General features: G+C 38.9%; 1 protein-coding gene across 9 annotated transcripts in view; it reads left to right on the top strand.

The window, feature by feature from the left end:
* The window catches only part of PSD3 (pleckstrin and Sec7 domain containing 3), a 545,202-nt gene that overhangs the window by 394,529 nt on the left and 126,360 nt on the right, over positions 1–24,313 (top strand). For all 9 annotated transcript variants that reach the window (XR_009698802.1, XR_009698803.1, XM_061177522.1 and 6 more), the window contains one exon: positions 3,450–3,493. Coding sequence is in view for 7 of the 9 variants with exons in the window: in XM_061177522.1 (XP_061033505.1) it covers positions 3,450–3,493 (44 nt within the window). In the remaining 2 variants the exon portion in view is untranslated. The remainder of the gene's footprint in view (positions 1–3,449; positions 3,494–24,313) is intronic.

Here is a 24,313-nt window from a genome sequence, read left to right as displayed (position 1 = left end):
AGATTCAGGAAAGTCCCTTTGTAATTTCTTCATTGAAAAGGATAAGGATAACATCCCCTGTTTAGATTTGTTGCATTATCATTTACACAAAGAGGACTTGACCTACAATATAGCAAGTTTGTTGAATTTTACAAGACCCTTTATAATAGAGTTTGTTGTGTGATGTGCAGCTGACAGGGTAACAAGAATCTTCTCATTTGAAACTCAGTTCTTTCTTCAAGAAAATATTCTCACAGGCAAAAAATTTGAAAAAAAAATTGATCTAGGGCAGAATTGAATTTATTGGAAAATTTCTAGTTGCTTAGATATCATTTTCTACTTTTATGAACAGATAGTTTTTTTATCTTTACCATATTGTTAAATTACTCTGGTTAGTATTGAGTGTGATAGTGTATAAAGAACCTTTAATGGTCTGTCTCTTCTGAAAAGCCCACTATTACTTGCGGGTTCAGGACGGCTTCTACAAGTAATAGAATTCATGTAAAGACACTTACCAGCAAGAGTCTCCTGAGGCTGGAGCTAGACATTGACTCTGCACTTTTGTACATGCAGCCTCAAGAGACATTAGCTATATAGTAGGTTGTCCTAGTTCTTGAGTGAATTTGAGTTCTTCGAAAAGAACATCCAATTTATAGCATGGTCTTTGTGCCTTGATTTACCCCTTATTTTCTTTTGATGTTTTACCATTTCTGTATTTGAGGACACATTTTACCATACCCTGATAATGATGAAATGTGTCCTAAATTTTATTAGCTACCATAATTATCCAGTAGGTAAACTGACTACTGTAGCCACACTGAAGAACTCCCATGGAGTCTGTCAAGACACTAGCTAAGGATACATGTATTGCATCTTAAATAATATAAAATCCGTAACTAAGCATCTTTGTCCTGAATTGGGACGTGCTTTGCTAGAAAGGGAGTTCACTACCTGGGTGCAGTCTTTCTGATCACACACATGTAGACTGCCTCTCACGCTTAGAAGGTAGATCTATAAGGCAGTTCTGCCTCTGCTCTGCTGCCTGGGAAACGTTATGAACTTACCATTTCCTCGTGTGGAAGATGAGGGGTTGGATGGCATCTGGTCCCCCTTTTCCCATCTCAGAGTGAATGAGATGAGTCTCGTAAGTCCATATCCTTCTTTAAAGAAAAATGTTCCCACTGCATCATGTTATTAGGCACATAGTCCTCTCTTCAACGCAATTTGCTGTTTTGGTTTTATATCTTAGAGATGCACTTGTGTTTTCTTTATAACATCTCACTCAAAAGTAAGAAACTAGAGGTGTGGGTAGCATTTTCTTGGATTAGCTGTAGTGGAACAACGTGATTACAAGGAGCTTACACATGACGCCAGAGCTGGGAGGTGTGGTGGGGCAGTCTTCTGCTGCCTGGACTGCGTCACTGTTCTCCCGGAGGCTCCAAGGAAGCTTTCTGTCTGCTGCACCACTGCACACGCCAGTACGACACTCACCAACTGTAAAGCAGAGTCAGGAGGTGGGACCGATAAAAGCTGCTTAATCCATTCCTCTGTCCATGGACACCTAGCTTGCTTCCGGGACCTGGCTATTGTGAATAGTGCTGCAGTGAACACTGGGGTGCGTGTGGCTTTTTTTTTTTTTTTTTAACATCTTTATTGGAGTATAATTGCTTTACAATGGTGTGTTAGTTTCTGCTGTATAACAAAGTGAATCAGCTATACATATACATATATCCCCATATCCCCTCCCTCTTGCGTCTCCCTCCCACCCTCCCTATCCCACCCCTCTAGGTGGTCACAAAGCACCGAGCTGATCTCCCTGTGCTATGCGGCTCCTTCCCACTAGCTATCTATTTTACATTTGGTAGTGTATATAAGTCCATGCCACTCTCTCACTTCGTCCCAGCTTACCCTTCCCCCTCCCCGTGTCCTCAAGTCCATTCTCTACATCTGCATCTTTATTCCTGTCCTGCCCCTAGGTTCTTCATAACCATTTTTTTTTTCTTTAGATTCCATATATATGTGTTAGCATACGGTATTTGTTTTTCTCTTTCTGACTTACTTCACTCTGTATGACAGACTCTAGGTCCATCCACCTCACTACAAATAACTCAATTTCATTTCTTTTTATGGCTGAGTAATATTCCATTGTATATATGTGCCACATCTTCTTTATCCATTCATCTGTCGGTGGACATTTACGTTGGTTCCATGTCCTGGCTGTTGTAAATAGTGCTGCAGTGAACATTGTGGTACATGACTCTTTCTGAATTATGGTCTTCTCAGGGTATATGCCCAGTAGTGGGGTTGCTGGGTCATATGGTAGTTCTATTTTTAGTTTTTTAAGGAACCTCCATACTGTTCTCCATAGTGGCTGTATTAATTTACGTTCCCACCAACAGTGCAAGAGGGTTCCCTTTTCTCCACACCCTCTCCAGCATTTAATGTTTGTAGATTTTTTGATGATGGCCATTCTGATACAATGGAGTATTACTCAGCCATAAAAGGAATGAAACTGGGTCATTTGTAGAGACGTGGATGGACCTAGAGACTGTCATACAGAGTGAAGTCAGAGGGAGAAAAACAAATATCGTATATTAACGCATATATGTGGAATCTAAAAGAGTGGTACAGATGAACCTATTTGCAAAGCAGAAATAGAGACACAGATGTAGAGAACAAACATATGGACCCCGAGGGCGGGAAAGGGAGGGAGGGATGAATTGGGAGATTGGGATTGACATATATACACTACTGTGTACAAAATAGGTAACTAATGAGAATCTGCTATATAGCACAGGGAACTCAATGCTCTGTGGTGATCTAAATGGGAAGGAAATCCAACAAAGAGGGCATATACGTGTACATATAGCTGATTCACTTGACTGTACAGTAGAAACTAACACACCATTGTAAAGCAACTTTACCCCAATAAAAAAACAAAAAAACAAAACAAAACAAAAAGCTGTTTAAGTCATTGGTATAGAAACTCTGAAATTATTCTAAGATAGTCTCCCATAATTGGGCTTCAGTCTCCCTTCCATGTATCTTACTCATTAAGTTGTTATGAAAACAGTTATATTTATTCCATTAATGAAAAGGTATGAATATTGAAATTTCCAAAGCAGTGAAACTATAAGACCATATTTTGAATAAGAAAAATAGAGCACATGGTCTAATTTTAATCATGTCCTATATTTTACTGTGGTAAAATGTAGTACAGTGTTGTGTGTCTTACAAATGACATTTTTTACTTCATGAAAAGTCTCTCTCTTTCACAGAGGTCTACCTGCCCTGTGCTCCTTAGCCTCACCTGTGTTTTCTTCATTTCTGCAGTACCAATAGGATGACCCACAAGGGCCCTGGGAGTAGCTTGCTGACTCACTCAAGCCTTTTGGCTTTGGTCATTTGCTGAACGCAAAATGTGAAACAGGATGAAAAGAATAATTCCATCTTGTTTTCTCTCTTTACAGGCTCTGTACAACTCAATCAAGAATGAGAAGCTTGAATGGGCAGTGTAAGTATGCTGCATGTCAGCCTTTTGGTAAATGAACTACTTGCTCTTTTCTTACTGTCTTTCTTTGTGCCTTAGCGATGACCCTGGAGAAGGGTTAATTGCACCGACTGTTCTCATTTTACACCAGTGTCTTACCTACTTTGTGTAAGACACATAAACCCTGAGTATCCCATGTCTTTTTCTTGGTACCCAGCATGCTCCTATTCTTATTTTAAGCTGTTTGCTGTGCCTGTATGCAGTCAATTATCTTTTTATAAAAAATAGCATTCAAAAACAAAATACGATAAAATTACATAAATTCCAAAATCTAATACAGATGATTTGGGTACCATACACTTATTCTAATTATCTCCTTCTTATCATTATAGATCAAGGTTTTCTAATCCTGTTTCCTGTGACACTAATTATACCAGGATATTGATAGATAAGCTTGAGAAATGATGGATTAAATGAAGCTTTTTTTTTTTTTAACTGAAGAACTTCAAGGAGCTTGTACAGTGCTGATGTTTATTGTCAATCTGTAAGAGAGAAATAGAATTTGCAATGTTTCCTGAACCTATTTTGACAGCAAAATGTAAGGTTTCAAGGTACATACTTTGGGGGAGATAGTATTACAGATAAATTATAACTAACTCTATGTAGACCAAGAACACCACTCTTGTTAAATTTCCACTAATCAATATAGCAGTTAAGAATTTAATTTTTTAGAAATTGTTAGAGCAGAATCTTTACTAAATTTTTAATCAAGTTATCAAGAAATTAGGGCAAAATATGTTTTTTAATTAGAACTACATGTGAATTTTATTTTTGATTTTCACTGATATTAAGCTTTCATAAATATTTTTCTGACATGTTACCTAACATAGCCATCTACAGTGAACTTAGGTTTACAAATCATAACTTGTGGGAATAAATCTTATTCTTTCATAACACACACTGTGGAAAAATGGTTTACCAGTTGACTAGATCTTACATATAACATGCTAGAATGAATTAAAAAATATCAATACCACTTAAATTGTTTCACTAATTGTAAGGGAATGTGGTGCTATTTTAAATTGGGGATTAAAAGTTTGAGACTGTAATATTTGCAAGTATATGTGATGGCCTATGTTTCTGTGTATGTATATCACCAGACTCAAGTAAAGATTGTGTATCATTTCAAGGAAAACTCATTAAAATTAATATGAATTCATGGCCTGAGGTCCAAAGCGATTATTTTTGGACTTATTTCTCATGAATGAAAGTGAGTTTCCTAGAAAAATTTCATAAATGATATACTTAGACCCTTGCTGAAATATTAAAGGCGTATCTTGACCTATGCAGGATGTCTACTCTAGAAAAAATTAATAGAATGAAATAATTATAAATATATTCACATTGTGAGAGAGAATATTTTGATGATTCTTTTATAAATTTATTTTTAAAAGCAAATAAATATACTCCTGAGGATCTGTTTTGTAAATCTAGATTTTTGATATATTGAATTTGCTACATTAGGTTTTATTTACATTTATATATAGTGGCAATTTGGTATAAGAAGGCTTTATCTTGGGCCCTATCCATGGGTGAGGGTGGATGTTTACCCAAGAACTGGATTCTTCTTTGGCCCTTTTGTCAGGTCAACAGGGCATTGTGTTCAAGAGCCCAGATTTCAAGAGTAAGACAGATTTGGGTTTGAATTCGAGCTCTGTTGTGTACCAGCTGGGCCACTGGCCATGTGATCCTTGAGGCCTCAGTTTCCTCTTCAGGATGACACTGTGAAATATTCTAAAACAATAAGCATAAAGCAAGTTATCTCTCAAATGGTAACTAATATTGTAGCTTTTGAAGCTCTGATTTCTATTTTATTTGTCATTTTCCTTTTTATTTCTCTCTTGTTCATACGCTTTCCTATCCACATTTATTCATCACCTACCAAGAATAAGGCAATACAGTAATTTATCATATAATTAACTTTCTTCACGTATAAAATGAAGCGATTGGATGAAATGATCACAGCTGTCCTTTTCAGTTTTAATATTCTGTGAATTTTGAAATGTTACAATGTATCAGTATTTCTCAAGCTGGCTCCTTGTCTAGATACACTGCTGTTATCTAGAGGATATAAAACAAAAAGAGTTTATGGGTCAGTGCGATGGACTCTTTGAATTTCTTCAGTAGATAAAGGGCCATATCCTAACCTTTTTGATCCCTGAGTCCTGTTTTGATCATGAAGTACCTTTCAACAGCTACTAAAACTAGTGTTCCCTAGAACAGTGGTCCCCAACCTTTTTGGCACCAGGGACCGGTTTTGTGGAAGACAGTTTTTCCATGGATGGGGGCGGGGGGGGGGCGGGGAGGGATGGCTCAGGTGGCAATGCGAGCAGTGGGGAGCCATGAGGAGTGATGGGGAGCGGCAGATGAAGCTTCCCTCACTCTCCCGCCACTCACCTCCTGCTGTGCGGCCCGGTTCCTAATAGGCTGCAGACCAGTATCCCCAGGAGTTAGGGACCCCTGCCCTAGAACACACTTTAGAAAACCCTGCTGTCCATATATCAACTTATGTGATCCTTCAGATCAAGAGCTAAGCTTTTTCATTCATAAGTAAGTATGTGCATGTGTGTAACTGTATATAACACTGTGCTCCCCCAGTTGTCCTTGTATCTCTCCAGTCACACCTTCTCTGACTCATTTTCCTCCTATTAGCCATTAATGTTAGTATCTCCCAAAGATCAGCACTTAGAATTGTCTTTTCACTAAAGTCCCATTCTCATCAGTCTCATTCAGTCTTAAGAGTTCATCTGCCATATCTAAAAATTCTTACCTTATATGCAGCTCTGCCCTCTTACCCAGATTTCAGTTCAACATTTGCATTTTTCTGCAGGACATTTCCTCTGCACTCAGCACTCATCATCTGTCTCTAGACTTCGTCACATGTTCTCCACTTCTATTAATGACACCAGTATTTCCTAGATTCTGGGCTGCCATCATCCTTGAACCTCTCTGGCCCCTCGTTCGCTCCCGCGGAACTGGCCTCACCAGCGGCCCCGCACCATTCCTGCTGCGGCACTCCGAGTTCAGGCATCCCTGCTTCTGCCTCCTGACTGTCTCTGCCTCCAGCCTCTTTCCTCTACTTTAACCTGTTTTGAAGCCCTCCTCTGCTCTAAAATGTCATTAAGCTCTGTACATTGTGCCAGTCATCTATTTTATTTTCCGTACTTGTCTTCACACACCCTGTATGTCAACAAAGCTGCCACTAGATGCCATTCCCTGCACTTGCCCCATGGCTTCCGGCTTTTTGGACAATGCTCATAAAGTAACCTCTGCTTAGAATCTACATCCCTGCCATTCTTTACAGCCCAGCTCATAACCTGCTCCATGAATTCTTTCCTGATCTTACCAACCAGAAATAATCTCAGCCCTTAAACATCCACTTTACTTTATCTGATGACACAGTCATTTCTATTCTCAGTTATAGTTATTGATAGGAATGTTCCATTAAGACTGTAAGCTTAAGGAAATTATACATGTCTGGATTTGTCCCTTTATATCCTCCTTTGAGGAGCATAGTGCTTATATGTAATGAAGTCTATATAAAAGTCTACAGAAAGAATAATAGCAACAGTGCGAGGAACTGCATTTCCTGAAAGATTTTCTACAGTTGTGTAAGTTTAGATAGTAGTTACAGGAAAGGGGTTGCTGCTTCAAAGTTTGTAGGATTTCGTAGTATATACTTGCATGGGGGAGATCTTGATATTGATTTATTTTATTTTTATTGAAGTATACTTGATGTACAATGTTATATACGTTACAGTTGTGCAGTATAGTGAGTCACAGTTTTTAAAGGGTATACTCCATTTATAGTTGTTATAAAATATTGGCTATGTTGTACAATATACCCTTGTAGCTTATTTTATACCTAATAGTTTGTACCTCTTAATCCCCTCCCCCTATATTGCCCTTCCCCCCTTCCCTCTCCCCACTGGTAACCACTGGTTTGTTCTCTACATCTATGAGTCTGCTTCTTTCTTGCTATACTCACTAGTTTGTTATATTTTTTAGATTCCACATATAATTGATATCATACAGTATTTTTCTTTCTCTAACTTATTTCACTTAGCATAATATAATGCCCTCCAAATCCATCCATGTTCCTGCAAATGGCAAAATTTCATTCGTTTTTATGGCTGAGTAGTATTCCATTGTATATATACACCATATCTGTTTTTATCCATTCATCTGTTGATGGACACTTAGGTTGCTTCCATATCTTGGCAATTGTAAATAATGCTGCTATGAACATTGGGATGCAAGTATCTTTTCGAATTAGTGTTTTTGTTTCTTTCAGATACTTACCCAGCAGTGGAATTGCTGGATCATATGGGAGTGCTATTTTTCGTTTTATGAGAAAACCTCCATGCTCTTTTCCACAGTGACTGCACCAATTTACATTCCCATACACAGTGTACAAGGGTTCCCTTTTCTCCACATCCTCACCAACATTGGTTATTTGTGTTCTTTTTGATGATAGCCATTCTGACAGGTGTGAGGTGATATCTCATCATGGTTTTGATTTGCATTTCCCTTATGATTAGTGATGCTGGGCATTTTTCCATGTGTCTGTTGGCCATCTGCATGTCCTCTTTGTAAAAATGTCCTTCAGGTCTTCCGCCCATTTTTTAATCCAGTTTTTTTTTTTTTTTTTGATGTTGAGTTGCATGAACTGTCTATATATGTTGGGTATTAACCCCTTATTGGCCATATCATTTGCAAATATTTTCTCCCTTTCAGTAGATTGTCTTTTCATTTTCTCAGTGGTTTCCTTTGCTGTGCAAAAGCTTTTAAGTTTAAAGGGCCCATTTGTTTATGATGTTTTTATTTCCTTTACTTTAGGAGACAGATCCAAAAAAATATTGCTACAATTCATGTCAAAGAGTGTTCTGCCTGTTTTCTTCTAGGAGTTTTATAGTATCCAGTCTTACATTGAGGCCTTTAATCCATGTTGGATTTATTTTTGTATGTGGTGTTAGAGAATGTTCTAACTTCATTCTTTTACAGGTAGCTGTCCAGTTTTCCCAGCACCACGTATTAAAGGGACTATCTTTTCTCCATTGTATATAGTCTTGCCTCCTTTGTTATAGATTAATTGACCATAAGTGTGTGGTTTTATTTCTGGGCTCTCTATCCTGTTCCATTGATCTGTGCATCTGTTTTTGTGCCAGTACCATACTGTTTCGATTACTGTAGCTTTGTAGTATAGTCTGAAGCCAGGCAGTGTGATTCCCCCAATTCTCTTCTTCTTTCACAAGATTGTTTTGACTATTCGGGGTCTTTTGTGTTTCCATATAAATTTTGAAATTATTTTTTCTGGTTCTGTGAAAAACATGCCATTAGTATTTTGACAGGGATTGCATTGAATCTGTATGGTCATTTTAACAATATTAATTCTTCCAATCCAAGAACATGGTATATCTTTCCATCTGTTTGAGTCATCTTCAGTTCCTTTCATCTGTGTCTTATGGTTTTCCAAATGCAGATCTTTTACCTCCTAGGTTCCTTATTCTTTTTTTTCTTTCTTATTAGTCATCAGTTTTATACACATCAGTGTATACATGTCAATCCCAATCGCCCAATTCATCACACCAACACCCCCCCCCCCCACTGCCGCTTTCCCCGCTTGGTGTCCATATGTTTGTTCTCTACATCTGTGTCTCAATTTCTGCTCTGCAGACTGGTTCATCTGTACCATTTTTCTAGGTTCCACATATATGCGTTAATATATGATATTTGTTTTTCTCTTTCTGACTTACTTCACTATGTATGACATTCTCTACATCCAACCACGTCTCTACAAATGACCCAAATTCGTTCCTTTTTATGGCTAATATTCCATTGTATATATGTACCACATCTTCTTTATCCATTCGTCTGTCGATGGGCATTTACGTTGCTTCCATGACCTGGCTATTGTAAATAGTGCTGCAATGAACATTAGGGTGCATGTGTCGTTTTGAATTATTTTTTTCTCTGGGTATATGCCCAGTAGTGGGATTGCTGGGTCATATGGTAATTCTATTTTTAGTTTTTTAAGGAACCACCATACTGTTCTCCATACTGGCTGTATCCATTTACATTCCCACTAACAGTGCAAGAGGGTTCCCTTTTCTCCACACCCTCTCCAGCATTTGTTGTTTGTAGATTTTCTGATGATGCCCATTCTAACTGGTGTGAGGTGATACCCCATTGTAGTTTTGATTTGCATTTCTCTGATAATTAGTGATGTTGAGCAGCTTTTCATGTGCTTCTTGGCCATCTGTATGTCTTCTTTGGAGAAATGTCTATTTAGGTCTTCTGCCCATTTTTGGATTGGGTTGTTTGTTTTTTTAATATTGAGCTGCATGAGCTGTTTATATATTTTGGAGATTAATCCTTTGCCCGTTGATTCGTTTGCAAATATTTTCTCCCATTCTGAGGGTTGTCTCTTTGTCTTGTTTATGGTTTCCTTTGCTGTGCAAAAGCTTTGAAGTTTCATTAGGTCCCATTTGTTTATTTTTGTTTTTATTTCCATTACTCTAGGAGGTGGGTCAAAAAAGATCTTGCTGTGATTTATGTCAAAGAATGTTCTTCCTATGTTTTTCTCTAAGAGTTTTATAGTATCCGGTCTTACATTTAGGTCTCTAATCCATTTTGAGTTTATTTTTGTGTACGGTGTTAAGGAGTGTTCTAATTTCATTCTTTTACATGTAGCTGTCCAGTTTTCCCAGCACCACTTATTGAAGAGACTGTCTTTTCTCCGTTGTATATCCTTGCCTCCTTTGTCATAGATTAGTTGACCATAGGTGCGTGGGTTTATCTCTGGAATTCTATCTTGTTCCATTGATCTATGTTTCTGTTTTTCTGCCAGTACCATATTGTCTTGATTACTGTAGCTTTATAGTATAGTCTGAAGTCAGGGAGTCTGATTCCTCCAGCTCCGTTTTTTTCCCTCAAGACTGCTTTGGCTATTCGGGGTCTTTTGTGTCTCCATACAAATTTTAAGATTTTTTGTTCTAGTTCTGTAAAAAATGCCATTGGTAATTTGATAGGGATTGCATTGAATCTGTATATTGCTTTGGGTAGTATAGTCATTTTCACAATATTGATTCTTCCAATCCAAATACATGGTATATCTCTCCATTTGTTGGTATCATCTTTAATTTCTTTCATCAGTGTCTTGTAGTTTTCTGCATACAGGTCTTTTGTCTTTGTCTCCCTAGGTAGGTTTATTCCTAGGTATTTTATTCTTTTTGTTGCAATGGTAAATGGGAGTGTTCCCTTAATTTCTCTTTCAGATTTTTCATCATTAGTGTATAGGAATGTAAGAGATTTCTGTGCATTAATTTTGTATCCTGCAACTTTACCAAATTCATTGATTAGCTCTAGTAGTTTTCTGGTGGCATCTTTAGGATTCTCTATGTATAGTATCATGTCATCTGCAAACAGTGACAGTTTTACTTCTTCTTTTCCAATTTGGATTCCTTTTATTTCTTTTTCTTCTCTGATTGCTGTGGCTAGGACTTCCAAAACTATGTTGAATAATAGTGGCGAGAGTGGACATCCTTGTCTTGTTCCTGATCTTAGAGGAAATGCTTTCAGTTTTTCACCATTGAGAATGATGTTTGCTGTGGGTTTGTCATATATGGCCATTATTATGTTGAGGTAGGTTCCCTCTATGCCCACTTTTTGGAGAGTTTTTATCATAAATGGGTGTTGAATTTTGTCAAAAGCTTTTTTGGCATCTATTGAGATGAACATATGCTTTTTATTCTTTAATTTGTTAATATGGTGTATCACATTGATTGATTTGCGTATATTGAAGAATCCTTGCATTCCTGGGATAAATCCCAGTTGGTCATGGTGTATGATCCTTTTAATGTGTTGTTGGATTCTGTTTGCTAGTATTTTGTTGAGGATTTTTGCATCTATATTCATCAGTGATATTGGTCTGTAATTTTCTTTTTTTGTAGTATCTTTGTCTGGTTTTGGTATCAGGGTGATGGTGGCCTCTTAGAATGAGTTTGGGAGTGTTCCTTCCTCTGCAATTTTTTTGGAAGAGTTTGAGAAGGATGGGTGTTGCTCGTCTGTAAATGTTTGATAGAATTCACCTGTGAAGCCATCTTGTCCTGGAATTTTATTTGTTGGAAGATTTTTAATCACAGTTTCAATTTCATTACTTGTGATTTGTCTGTTCATATTATCTATTTCTTCCTGGTTCTGTCTTGGGAGGTTATATCTTTCTAAGAATTTGTCCATTTCTTCTAGGTTGTCCATTTTATTGGGGTATGGTTAGTTGCTTGTAGTAGTCTCTTATGATCCTTTGTATTCCGTGGTGTCCATTATGACTTCTCCTTTTTCATTTTATTGACTTGAGTCCTCTCCCCTTTTTCTTTATGAGTCTGGCTAAAGGCTTATCAATTTTGCTTATCTTTTCAAAGAACCAGCTTTCAGTTTCATTGGTCTTTGCTATTGGTTGTTTTTGTCTCTATTTCATTTATTTCTGCTCTGATCTTTATGATTTCTTTCCTTCTGCTAACTTTGGGTTTTGTTTGTTCTTCTTTCTCTAGTTCCTTTAGGTGTAAGGTTAGATTGTTTATTTGAGATTTTTCTTGTTTCTTGAGGTAGGCTTGTACAGCTATAAACTTCCCTCTTAGAACTGCTTTTGCTGCATCCCATAGGTTTTGGATCATCGTGTTTTCATTGTCATTTGTCTCTAGGTATTGTTGGATTTCCTCTTTGATTTCTTCAGTGACCTCTTGGTTATTTAGTAATGTATTGTTTAGCCTCCATGTGTTTGTGTTTTTTACGTTTTTTTCCCTGTAATTCATTTCTAATCTCATAGTGTTGTGGTCAGAAAAGATGCTTGATATGATTTCAATTTTCTTAAATTTATTGAGGCTTGATTTGTGATCCAAGATGTGATCCATCCTGGAGAATGTTCCTTGCGCACCTGAGAAGAAAGTGTAATTTGCTGTTTTTGGATGGAATGTCCTATAAATATCGATTAAATCTATCTGGTCTATTGTGTCATTTAAAGCTTCTGTTTCCTTATTTATTTTCACTTTGGATGATCTCTCCATTGGTGTAAGTGAGGTGTTAAAGTCCCCCACTATTATTGTGTTACTGTCGATTTCCTCTTTTATAGCTGTTAGCAGTTGCCTTATGTATTGAGGTGCTCCTATGTTGGGTGCATATATATTTATAATTGTTATAACTTCTTCTTGGATTGATCCCCTGATCATTATGTAGTGTCCTTCCTTGTCTCCTGTAACATTCTTTATTTTAAAGTCTATTTTATCTGATATGAGTATTGCTACTCCAGCTTTCTTTTGATTTCCATTTGCATGGAATATCTTTTTCCATCCCCTCACTTTCAGTCTGAATGTGTCCCTAGGTCTGAATTGGGTCTCTTGTAAACAGCATATATATGGGTCTTGTTTTTGTATCCATTCAGCAAGCCTGTGTCTTTTGGTTGGAGCATTTAATCCATTTACGTTTAGGGTAATTATTGATATGTGTGTTCCTATGACCATTTTCTTAATTGTTTTGGGTTTGTTTTTGTAGCTCCTTTTCTTCTCTTATGTTTCCCACTTAAAGAAGTTCCTTTAGCATTTGTTGTAGAGCTGGTTTGGTGGTGCTGAATTCTCTTAGCTTTTGCTTGTCTGTAAAGCTTTTGATTTCTCCATCGAATTGAATGAGATACTTACCGGGTAGAGTAATCTTGGTTGTAGGCTCTTCCCTTTCATCACTTTAAGTACATCATGCCACTCCCTTCTGGCTTGTAGAGTTTCTGCTGAGAAATCAGCTGTTAACCTTATGGCAGTTCCCTTGTTTGTTATTTGTCGTTTTTCCCTTGCTGCTTTTAATAATTTTTCTTTGAATTTAATTTTTGTTAGTTTGATTACTATGTGTCTTGGCGTGTTTCTCCTTGGGTTTATCCTGTATGGGACTCTCTGCACTTCCTGGACTTGGGTGCCTATTTCCTTTCCCATGTTAGGGAAGTTTTCGACTATAATCTCTTCAAGTATTTTCTCTGGTCCTTTCTCTCTCTCTTCTCCTTCTGAGACCTCTATAATGCGTATGTTGTTGTGTTTAATGTTGTCCCAGAGGTCTCTTAAGCTGTCTTCATTTCTTTTCATCCTTTTTTCTTTATTTTATTCTGCAGAAGTGAATTCCACCATTCTGTCTTCCAGGTCACTTATCCGTTCTTCTGCCTCAGTTATTCTGCTATTGATTCCTTCTAGTGTAGTTTTCATTTCAGTTATTGTATTGTTCATCTCTGTTTGTTTGTTCTTTAATTCTTCTAGGTCTTTGTTAAACATTTCTTGCATCTTCTCGATCTTTGCCTCCATTCTTTTTCCGAGGTCCTGGATCATCTTCACTATCATTATTCTGAATTCTTCTTCTGGAAGGTTGCCTATCTCCACTTCATTTAATTGTTTTTCTGGGGTTTTATCTTTTTCCTTCATCTGCTACATATCCCTCTGCCTTTTCATCTTGTCTGTCTTTCTGTAAATGTGGTTTTTGTTCCACAGGCTGCAGGATTGTAGTTCTTCTTGCTTCTGCTGTCTGCCCTCTGGTGGATGAGGCTATCTAAGAGGCTTATGCAAGTTTTCTGATGGGAGGAACTGGTGGTGGGTAGAGCTGACTGTTGCTCTGGTGGGCGGAGCTCAGTAAAACTTTAATCCGCTTGACTGCTGATGGGTGGGGCTGGGTTCCCTCCCTGTTGGTTGTTTGGCCTGAGCCAACCCAACACTGGAGCCTACCTGGGCTCTTTGGTGGGGCTAATGGCGGACTCTGGGAGGGCTCACACCAAGGAGTACTTCCCAGAACTTCTGCTGCCAGTGTCCTTGTGTCCACAGTGAGCCACGGCCACCCCCTGCCTCCGCAGGAGACCCTCCAACACGAGCAGCTAGGTCTGGTTCAGTCTCTACTGGGGTCCCTGCTCTTTCCCCTGGGTCCCAGTGCACACACCACTTTGTGTGTGCCCTCCAAAAGTGGAGTCTCTGTTTTCCCCAGTTCTGTTGAAGTCCTGCAGTCAAATCCCAGTAGCCTTCAAAGTCTGATTCTCTAGGAATTCCTCCTCCCAGACCCCCAGGTTGGGAAGCCTTACGTGGGGCTCAGAACCTTCACTCCAGTGGGTGAACTTCTATGGTATAAGTGTTCTCCAGTCTGTGAGTCACCCACCCAGCCGTTATGGGACTTGATTTTACTGTGATTGCGCCCCTCCTGCCATCTCACTGTGGCTTCTCCTTTGTCCTTGGATGTGGGGTATCTGTTTTGGTGAGTTCCAGTGTCTTCCTGTCGATGATTGTCCAGCAGCTAGTTATGGTCCTGGTGCCTCTCACAAGAGGGAGTCCTCCTTATTCTTTTTGATGTGGTGGTAAATGGGATATGACATTGATTTTAGGGCCTTAGAAGAAATCAAATCATAGAATTATGGGATGCTTTAGCTGGAGGGAACTTAGAGTTCATTGGTTGTCTAAATGGGTTCCATGGAGCCTTAGGGTTCAGGGAGATGTCTGGGGGCCTCCGTAGGTGATGTGAGTGAGGGAAAAGGGGAAGATGACAGAGACACAGTTCTGCCTCACACAAGTGTCACACCTATTTCAAATGACCAAAGCAGCCCCATTTTTATCTTTTTGAAATATGTATTTGGCGTTCTACTTATTATTGCTTTTCCTAAGTAATCTGTACTGAAGAAAAATTTTTTGAAAAGTACTACTGCAGTCCAGTGTTCTTCTTTCATGTATTAGGCAAATGAAGTCAAGAAACACTTATTAACAGATCCAGAGTCACACAATCAGTGTAGGAGCAAAGCGAGGATTAGTTTTCCCAGCTACCTGGCTCCCCTTGGCAGCGCCGTGCTGCTTCACTTTTTTGTAGCCACATACTCTTATCAAGTCTTTGCTGGGCAGGGGTCACGTCTGAATGTGTATTAAGAGAGATTTATATTAAATTTTTAGTCTCGTGAAATGCTCCTAGAATTACTAATCATTAATCTATTCCACAAACAACCTTTGAAGCAGCTGCTTCTGCGCCTGGCCCAGTGCTGAGCTCTAGATACAAATATGAAAAAGACAGAAGTTCTCTGCCTAAGAAGAACACAACATGGGGGTGGTTGGAGGGAGCAGACTGTACAAAGACAAAAACGTAAAAGCTGTAGTGAGAAGTGCAAGTAGCCAGACTGCCTGTGGAAGGTCTCGGCTCCCTTGTACAGGAGAATCACCATTTCTTCCCCACTTCCTTTGCTCAGTTATTCTTTATTCATAAAGCTTCTTTGTGCTAGGCGGTATGCTGGAAATTTGCAGAGAAGAAAAGGCATTAAGACATTTTCCCTGGCCTTAAGAAATCTTACAGCCTAATAGACATGTTTATTTATTTATTTTTAAGTGAGGAGTGTTTACTCTGTCTGATTGGGATGGGATGGTAAGGTGAGTTGAAGTGGATACAGGCACTTATAACTTGTTAGAATTGCTTAAAATTTAGCTACCTGAGGATTTTCAGAGAATACAGCAGTTAACAGAAAAGCAAAATAAAAGTGCAGTATTGTTCATTAGGAAAATTAATGGTCTTCTACTTTGGACTTTCATGTGTACTGCTTTATTGTATTTAGGATTGTAAGAAATCTCCCTCACCCTAGTTTTAAGAAATATTAAAAATTCACATATCCAGCTTCATTTTTAAAAGACACAACAGTATTAGATTTAAATAATGTACTTTTGGACCCCTCCACTCTCATGCTTCTTCCCTCAGTGTGTAGATTGCAGCATTATTGACCTTGCTTATCATTATGCATAGTTGTTCTTTTAGCTCTGAATAAGCATTTTTACAACGTTGTATCATGGAATAATTTTTGCTATTTTATGTTACTCTATAACTCAATTTACCAGAGCAGTTTAATACCTTTGTCTTTGCTTCTGAATTAAATTATTTTCTATTCGCCCTCTTATATCGAATTGTCCTGGCTCTGATAGGTGATATCCTGGCACATTGGGGCCTTTCTGTCTTTCAGATCATGTGTTATGGAAGCCCTCAGCTTTCAGAAGTGTGGTTTTTTAAATACCAATAGTTCGTTGTTTGGCCTCTTTATCATTTTTTAAATGAATTTTAGTTATGACTAGTCTTTTCAGGAAACCAGTGCTACCCATTTATTGGTTGATTTTAGGAAGTAGAGAAAGCTCTGCAAAGATTTTCTCCCTCTTCTTTACCTGGGTGACACTGCCTGTGAGTACCTGTGGGTGTGTGTACCTGTGTTTATGTCTGTGTGTGTTGTTAGAGAATGATAAAGGCAGTGGGACTGCTTTGTCTTTTATGTGGTGCTTTAATTCTTTGTCCAGTCCAAAGGTCTGAATCCAACATTGACAACTGCTTCCAAAGTCTCTTTGCTATGTAGCCTCTGATAAAAGCCTTTTTCTAAGAAAAGAACTCTTCTAGAACTCTTTTATTTTTATTACCTGGTCCCTTTTTGTATTTTATTTAACACTGTTGATTCTAATTTTATTTTAGTTAATAATACATACCAGTTAAAATGTAGTCTCAATTCTTGCTCTTTAGGAAATGGCCATCTCAAAAGGATAGTTTATTTTCTCTCAAGATAATCTTTCAAAGTTAGACTGATTTAGATAAGGCACCTTTAGCTGATGAATATAATTTATCACCTTGCATTTAAGTTTTATCATTTTCTCATGTTACAATTCTCCCTGATTTTTTATTTGCCAACATTAGAGTCCTCCAGGAAGAAAAATTGAAATTTTCTATGTATACCTTTTATATTTGAACTTATATCCTAAAGAAAAGGGCATTTCTTTGTCTTATTTTAAAATTTTTTTACCTTGAAGTAAAATTGTTTTATTTCTGTAAAAGAGATAAATCATGGTAATTCATTTTTGTAGTTACTTATTCTGTTAGATAACTTTATTATCCTAATGTCCTAATGAATCTAGATGTATGAAATTATTAATCACGATAGTGTTTCTTAATAGTAGATGTAGATAAAGGAAAACTTTCTTACTCAGACAAGTTATTTTGGATCAAGACATTTATGTGGTACTTTGATCTAAGATGTCCAAGATTAGTTCTTGTTTTAAACTTCAAAATAGCCAATCTGTAGGTTGATCATAATTACTAGTGAGAAAACTGAGACAGACAAGTTGCCGTAAGTTGGACAGTGGTTGTACATACAGTGAGTATAATAAGTATATAAAGAAATATTGGAGTGTGTATATTTGGGGAAAGAGGTAGGAGGGTTGGCATGAGGAATTATTGGTAGAGAGAGAACTAACCATGGAAAAATTAATGAAACTGTTTGTGTGAGATATTTGACTATAAAGAAGGGTTAAAACTCAATTATCCATTTGGGGTGCTCATACTATTAAACATTGCGCTCATTGAAATACTAGGAAAGGATAAGATTTGACAAGTCCACCATCATTGCTCGGTTAGATCACCCTCACATTCCTAACTGGAGAATACTAACCATGCTGGACTCTTAGCGTAACAATAATTCTAATGTTAATATTAGGTGGAATTCACAAATTTAGAAGACAACCTATATGTATATTAACTAAGGGTAAATGTGTAAGGGATGTGTAAAGGATGTTATTGGTTTGATTGTTCTATATATAAATTCATTGAAAATACTTTGAATATGAGATAAGGAAAGAAAAGCAATGCCTTAATTATAAGAAGGTGATCATTAACTTGAATTAGATTTTGAGCTGAAGAAGTGATTTCACTTAAAAATTTGTTGGCTAAAAATGATATTGAACATGGATCAGTCTCCTGGATTTTGATATTTGAAGGAAGATTTCAAGGTTTAGAATTAGGGAAGAGTCTCTTACATAGCTCTGTGAAGTATAATTTTATTAAGAATCTGAATCATAGTTCACACTTAACATTTAATCTGTAAGTACCTATTTTTTTCAGCCATCTCAAATATGTTGAACTCAGGTAGATAGGAAACTGGACACGTTTGTCATCCAATGTTTAGCTTTAAAAGGGCAAGTTAAAAAAAAAAAAAAAGCCCACCCTCTGTGTAAGTGGCATCTCAATGATGAGACTGAGATGGATACTTAGAATTTTTAAGGATTTTATTGTTGTAACAGCGTTAGTATCCACAAAGATGATGATGAAAGTGATGTAATTTACAAATATTATCTTTAACTGCAGAATATGCTGAGCAGACAGGTTGGAGAGCAAATGGAATGTGGCTGTAATGTTAGTAGCCCACTCATCCCAAAGCAATTTTAAATCCCTAAGGTGCAAAAAGTTATAAAGGCTGGGATATAAGGAAAGTGTTTTTTCCTAATATGCTGATGATTTAGAATTTTATATCATCTATATCAATTGCTAAGCCTTTGCTTTTTGTTAAAGAATGATACAGAGGAAAATACAATAAATATAATTTCTACATGAAGCATAATATGCATACAATGGCTCACATAGTGCCTGGGACATTTTAGACCATAGGTGTTTGGATTTCATTGAGAATTTCGCATGTGTGCATTGTGATATACACACAAACCTACACTTTCATCGTTGAAAAATTTAGCCTGATCAGTAATAAGGAAGTTATTTTTAGTTGCCCATTAAAAATTTCGTAGTACATCTTCTGGAAACATCTGACATCTGTCTTGACCCCAGTGTATTTCCAACAACTTTTTGTTAAAACCATATTAACATCTACAGTTAAGTTTTTCTTAGTTTGGAAGGGGTGCTACAGTCATCAAACATGCAGTCAGATCCTTTATTCCAGAAAGCCTACATCCTCCTCCCAGCTGGCAGCATTCTTGTTAGTGTTAAAGGGCTAATGATGTAGCTTGACATTTTTAATAAAAGCATATTCTCTTTTTTACAGTTAAGATGGCTGTGTCAGAATAAGGTAATTTTAGAAAATAAAATATATTTCCTGTTTTCATCAAAATTTTAAAATTTAACTTCATGGTTGTTATTTTTTATTTTTGGTAAGTGACAAACACAGATCCATTTTAAACTCGTCCTGCCTTGTGCCATATGATGTAAAATCGAAGCCCCATGACAAGTCAGCACATTTTTTATAAGTTTATTCTTCACTTTATTTTCCAACAATCACCTGTTCACAATATTGGGTTGATATTCAACTTAGTATTCTGTGCCTGCACTCAACCACTATATTCATTTTTTAAAAACAGATTTATTGAGGTATAATTTATATACTATAAAATTCACCCATTTAAGTGTCTGATTTCATGTTATTTGGTAAATTTACAGAGCTGTATAATTACTATCACAATCCATCACCCCATTCATTAGTCTCCATACAGATTCCTTGTGCTTGTGATTCAGCATATTTGATATGAACTCTTCCCTCTTCTCTGGTCCTACACTGTTTTGTGCTCAACTCTATTGAGGTGCATATTATAATACTCCTTTTTATAAAAACATTACCCATTATTATTTGTATTTTTTTTCCCTACTGGACTATGAGTCCCTCAAAGGGTCTTAATCATTTTGATCTTCCCACCGCCTAGTGCACTGCCTGGCAGCTAAAGTCTCCTTGTAATCATTTCTGAGCTGGCAATGACTCCCTCCTGGAGACAAGCAAGGGCTTGGCCACTTGCAGCCTACTGTGCTCAACAGGCATCCCTGTGGATGGTGCAGTGACTTTCAAATCTTTTTAATCAGGGAGGCCCCCTGTTACCTGCCATGTGAGGTTGACCTGTCTGAAGCTTGGTTTTTCAGTGAGTTGATAACCTCTATCTTTTTAGGGTGGTTGTGAGGTTAAGAAATTAAATTAGGATGATGTTCATGGTATTGATTGGATGCTCAAGGTGGATGACCTGATTCATACCCCTCTCCTGTCTTTAATGTTCTGGCAAGAGAAGTATGTACACAAAATACTGAGTCAAATGAAGTCAGTCATCCCCTGTGTAACCCAAAGTGCAAGGCACCCTAGAAAGTTAGATTGGAAAATGCAGTGGGAACCTGAGTGACTGCCAGGCTTGCTGAGCTCAGCCCACCTAACTTGAATACAGACTGAGAAACCAGAACTAAAGGAGCAGAGGAAAGCCTGACCCTCTGGGTTTGCCACACAGTTAGGCAGAGGGTAGAGGGTGTTCGGTTTGATGCTGGGGGTGGGTACTGAGACGCTCATATGAAGTTCACAGTTCACAACCGCAGGCTGACTAAAGACTGAGACCAAATCAGAGAACTGTAGAATGCTTCCCTTCCCCACCGTACCATTACATTGCTAAAGCCCTATTTATAGCAGTTCCTTTTACTCACTACATTGATGCTGACTTTCAAGAGAAAATTACAAGCCATACTAAAAGGTAATAAACATGGTTTGGAGAGACAGAGCCAGCATCAGAACCAGACTCAGATATAGCAGGGATTTGGAATCATCAGACCAGGAACATAAAGCAACAGTGATTAATATGCCAAGGGCTCTAATAAGTACAGTACACAGCGTGCAGAACAGATGGACCATGTGAGCAAAGAAATGGAAATCTAAGAAGAATCAAAAAGAAATGCTAGAGATCAAAAACACTATAACAGAAGTAAAGAATGCTTTCGATGGGCTCATTAGTAGACTGGTCACATCTGAGAAAAGAATCTCTGCAAGCTTAAGAATATGTCAGTAGAAACTTCAAAAATGGAAAAGCAAAGAGAAAATTCACTAGGAAGAGGAGAAGGAACAAAATATCCAAGAACTGTGGGACGACTACCAACAATTAAAAACAGATACATAATGAGTGCCAGAAAGAGAAGATGAGAGAGAGAGAGAGAGAGAGAGACACGGGGTGGGGCGGGGGGGGACAAAGGAAACACGTGAAGCAACAATGACTGAGAATTTCCCCCAAGTTAATGTCATACACCAAGCCATCGATCCAGGAAGCTCAGAGAAAACGGAGCAGGATAAAAATTGGAGGTGTGACATAAACTACACCTAGGCATATCATTCACATACTGCAGAAAATCAAAGATAAAGAAAAAGCCTTGAAAGAAGCTAGAGGAGAAAAAGCACCTTACCTATGGAAGAACAAACACAAGAACATCTGACTTCGCAGACTAGTAAGCAGGAAGAGAGTATCGTGACACAGTTAAAGTGTTGAGAGAAAAAACTCACCAACTTAAAATTCTGTATTCTGAAAAATCACTAATTCAAAAAGATACCTGCACCCCAGTGTTCATAGCAGCATTATTTACAGTAGCCAAGATACGGAAACATCGTAAGTGTCCATCAACAGATGAATGGATAAAGACGTGGTACACAAACATACACACTGAAATACTACTCAGCCATGAAAAAGAATGAAATTTTGTCATTGGCAACAACGTGAATGGACTTGGAGGGTATTATGCTTAGTAAAATAAGTCATACAGAGAAAGAAAAATACTCTGTGATACCACTTATATGTGGAATCTAAAAAATAAACTAGTGAATATAAAAACAACAACAAAAAAACAGACTCACAAAGAGAACAACCTAGTGTTTACCAGTGGGGAGAAGGAAGAAGGGAGGGGCAACAGAGGGGTAGGGGGTTAAGAGGTACAAACTACTATGTATAAAATAAGTAAGCTACATGGATATATTGTACAGCACAGGGAATATTACCAAAATTTTATAATAACTATAAATGGAGTATAACCTTTAAAAATTGTGAATCACTATATTGTATACCTGTAACATATAATATTATACATTAACTGTACTTCAATTTAAAAAAAAGACATCACCCAGATGGCAGCATAAGTTGTTCCTGACTTTACTCCCCCTCACAAGAACAAGTAACAGCTCTTCGAAAAAGACACCGCTGAGAGATTCCTGGAACATAGAGGGGAGTCTGAAGCACCTCTGTGCCTCAGAGACGAGACAGACTGCATTAGAAGGGTAAGAGGAAAGGCTACAGGCCAACTGCATGGCCCTTCCCCCAAGCCAGTGCAGCATCCACCATGTAGAAAGGTCTCCCCTGAGCCTGTGGTTCCCCCAGTGAGAAAAGAGAACCAGTGGCCAACCAGAACCCCCCGCCCCCCAGCATTGTGCATTTCTTTTCAGGAGCTTGCTCTGATCTCACACCTGGGAATCACCTGGGAGTCTTGGGTCTCAATACTGGGCATCTAATTGAGATGGGAAAGGGGCAGGGGCTTCCAATAACTATCACGAGGATCTTGGCAGACTGAGTTCCTACCTGCAGGGCCAATTATTAATCCCAACCAGCAGCTTTGGTCATCTGCAGAACCGAGTCAGTGGCTCAGTCTGACCAGGGCAATTCAGCAGGTCTGCCTAAACGGGGTCCCCAGAAGAGGAATTCTGCGGCCCTGGAGCCTGGTCTGCTCAAGCCCAGGCAGAAGAGCTGAGTCCTAGTTGCACCTGCTGCAGAGTGTGGCCCCCAGCCCCACCTGACAGGAAGGGCTGCTGAGGACACCTGGCAGCTGCATAATCCACCAATGCTCAAGCCGAGAGGAGGAGGGTAAGCAGAGCTGATCGCCCCCTAGAGCAAAGCCATTGACCCTCTTTGGCCAGGGAACTTGGGGCACAGGTCAGCTTGAGTCAAGGCTACACACAAAGAGCGTCAGTGTCCTTGGAGCTGCTCTTCCTGCTGAGTTCAGGCAGAGAAACTAATTCATAGCCCCACTTTCTGCTGAAGACAGCTTTCAGCCCACCCAACCAGGGAACCTTACCAGAGCACCCAGGAAGCTGTGCAGCCCATCCACAGCCCTGCTACTGTGGTACTGAACACGGAGCGTAGCCCGAGGCTTCCTCCACCCACAAAGCAAAACCAGTAACTTCATCTAACTAAGATTTTCAGGGCACACTCTTGACTGATTCAGGGTCCCAAACAATGAGCCTTGCAGACCCTGGGTCCCATCCTGCTGCCCCTCCAGAGCAGGGAAGCTAATTCATAGCCCCATCTACTACGGAGTATGGTAACCAGACCTGACCATCTAGTGAGCCTAACCAGAGAATCCAGGCAACTGTGAAGCCCATCTGATAGCCTTGCTTGGGCAGGGAACCAAGCCAACCATCTTATCCAGCTGTTCTCAGCCAGTGACACCCATCCCCATCCCCAGTCTCAGAGCTCAGACAGGTGGCTCGCCTCCAAATAGACCATAATAGCAGCCCCCACCTGCCTGAGGATGTTACCAGCAGACATGTCCAGAAATCAAACTGAGCTGACTAATGAAGAACTGTCTCTGCCAAAGTGAACCTGCAAAGTCTGAAAGAGGAGACCACTTACTCAAATGTGCAGATACCAACCTGAGGAATCAAGGATCATGAAAAATCAGGTAAACATGACACCACCAAAAATACTAATAAGGCTCTAATAACTGAGTCTAAAGAAATGGAGATCTATGAACTGTCAGGCAGAGAATTCAGAACAGTCCTCTTAAAGAAGTTTAATGAACTACAAGAAAACACAGACAACTAAATGAAATTAGGAAAACAATGCATGAACAAATAAGTTCAACAAAGAAATGGAAACCTGCCCCTTAGTCCTGAGCCACAGGTGCACGGCACCAAGAGAGGTGGTGGGCAAGCTGCTCCCTCCATGGCACCAACAGTCCCAGTGGGCAGAAAGTTCTGAGCCTGACCCTGCGCCGCCTGCATGTGACACAAATATGGAGAGTGAGTAGCCTCCTGCCACTTGTGTGACCCAGCCAGAGCCAATGGACAGGCAGCTCCACCACCCCACACCATTCACACCACCCACCAGAGCCGATGGGCACCCCCAGCCCACACAGGAGACATACCTTGAACGGCAGGCTCAGCCCAACATGGGGCTGTGTTTGTGAACCCCATGGAGCTGAAACAAGCAA

Source organism: Eubalaena glacialis, chromosome 20 (assembly GCF_028564815.1).
Source record: "Eubalaena glacialis isolate mEubGla1 chromosome 20, mEubGla1.1.hap2.+ XY, whole genome shotgun sequence".
Taxonomy (NCBI): Eukaryota; Metazoa; Chordata; class Mammalia; order Artiodactyla; family Balaenidae; genus Eubalaena; species Eubalaena glacialis.
Note: the sequence above shows the minus strand (reverse complement) of the source record. Positions and strands in the feature narration are given on the sequence as shown.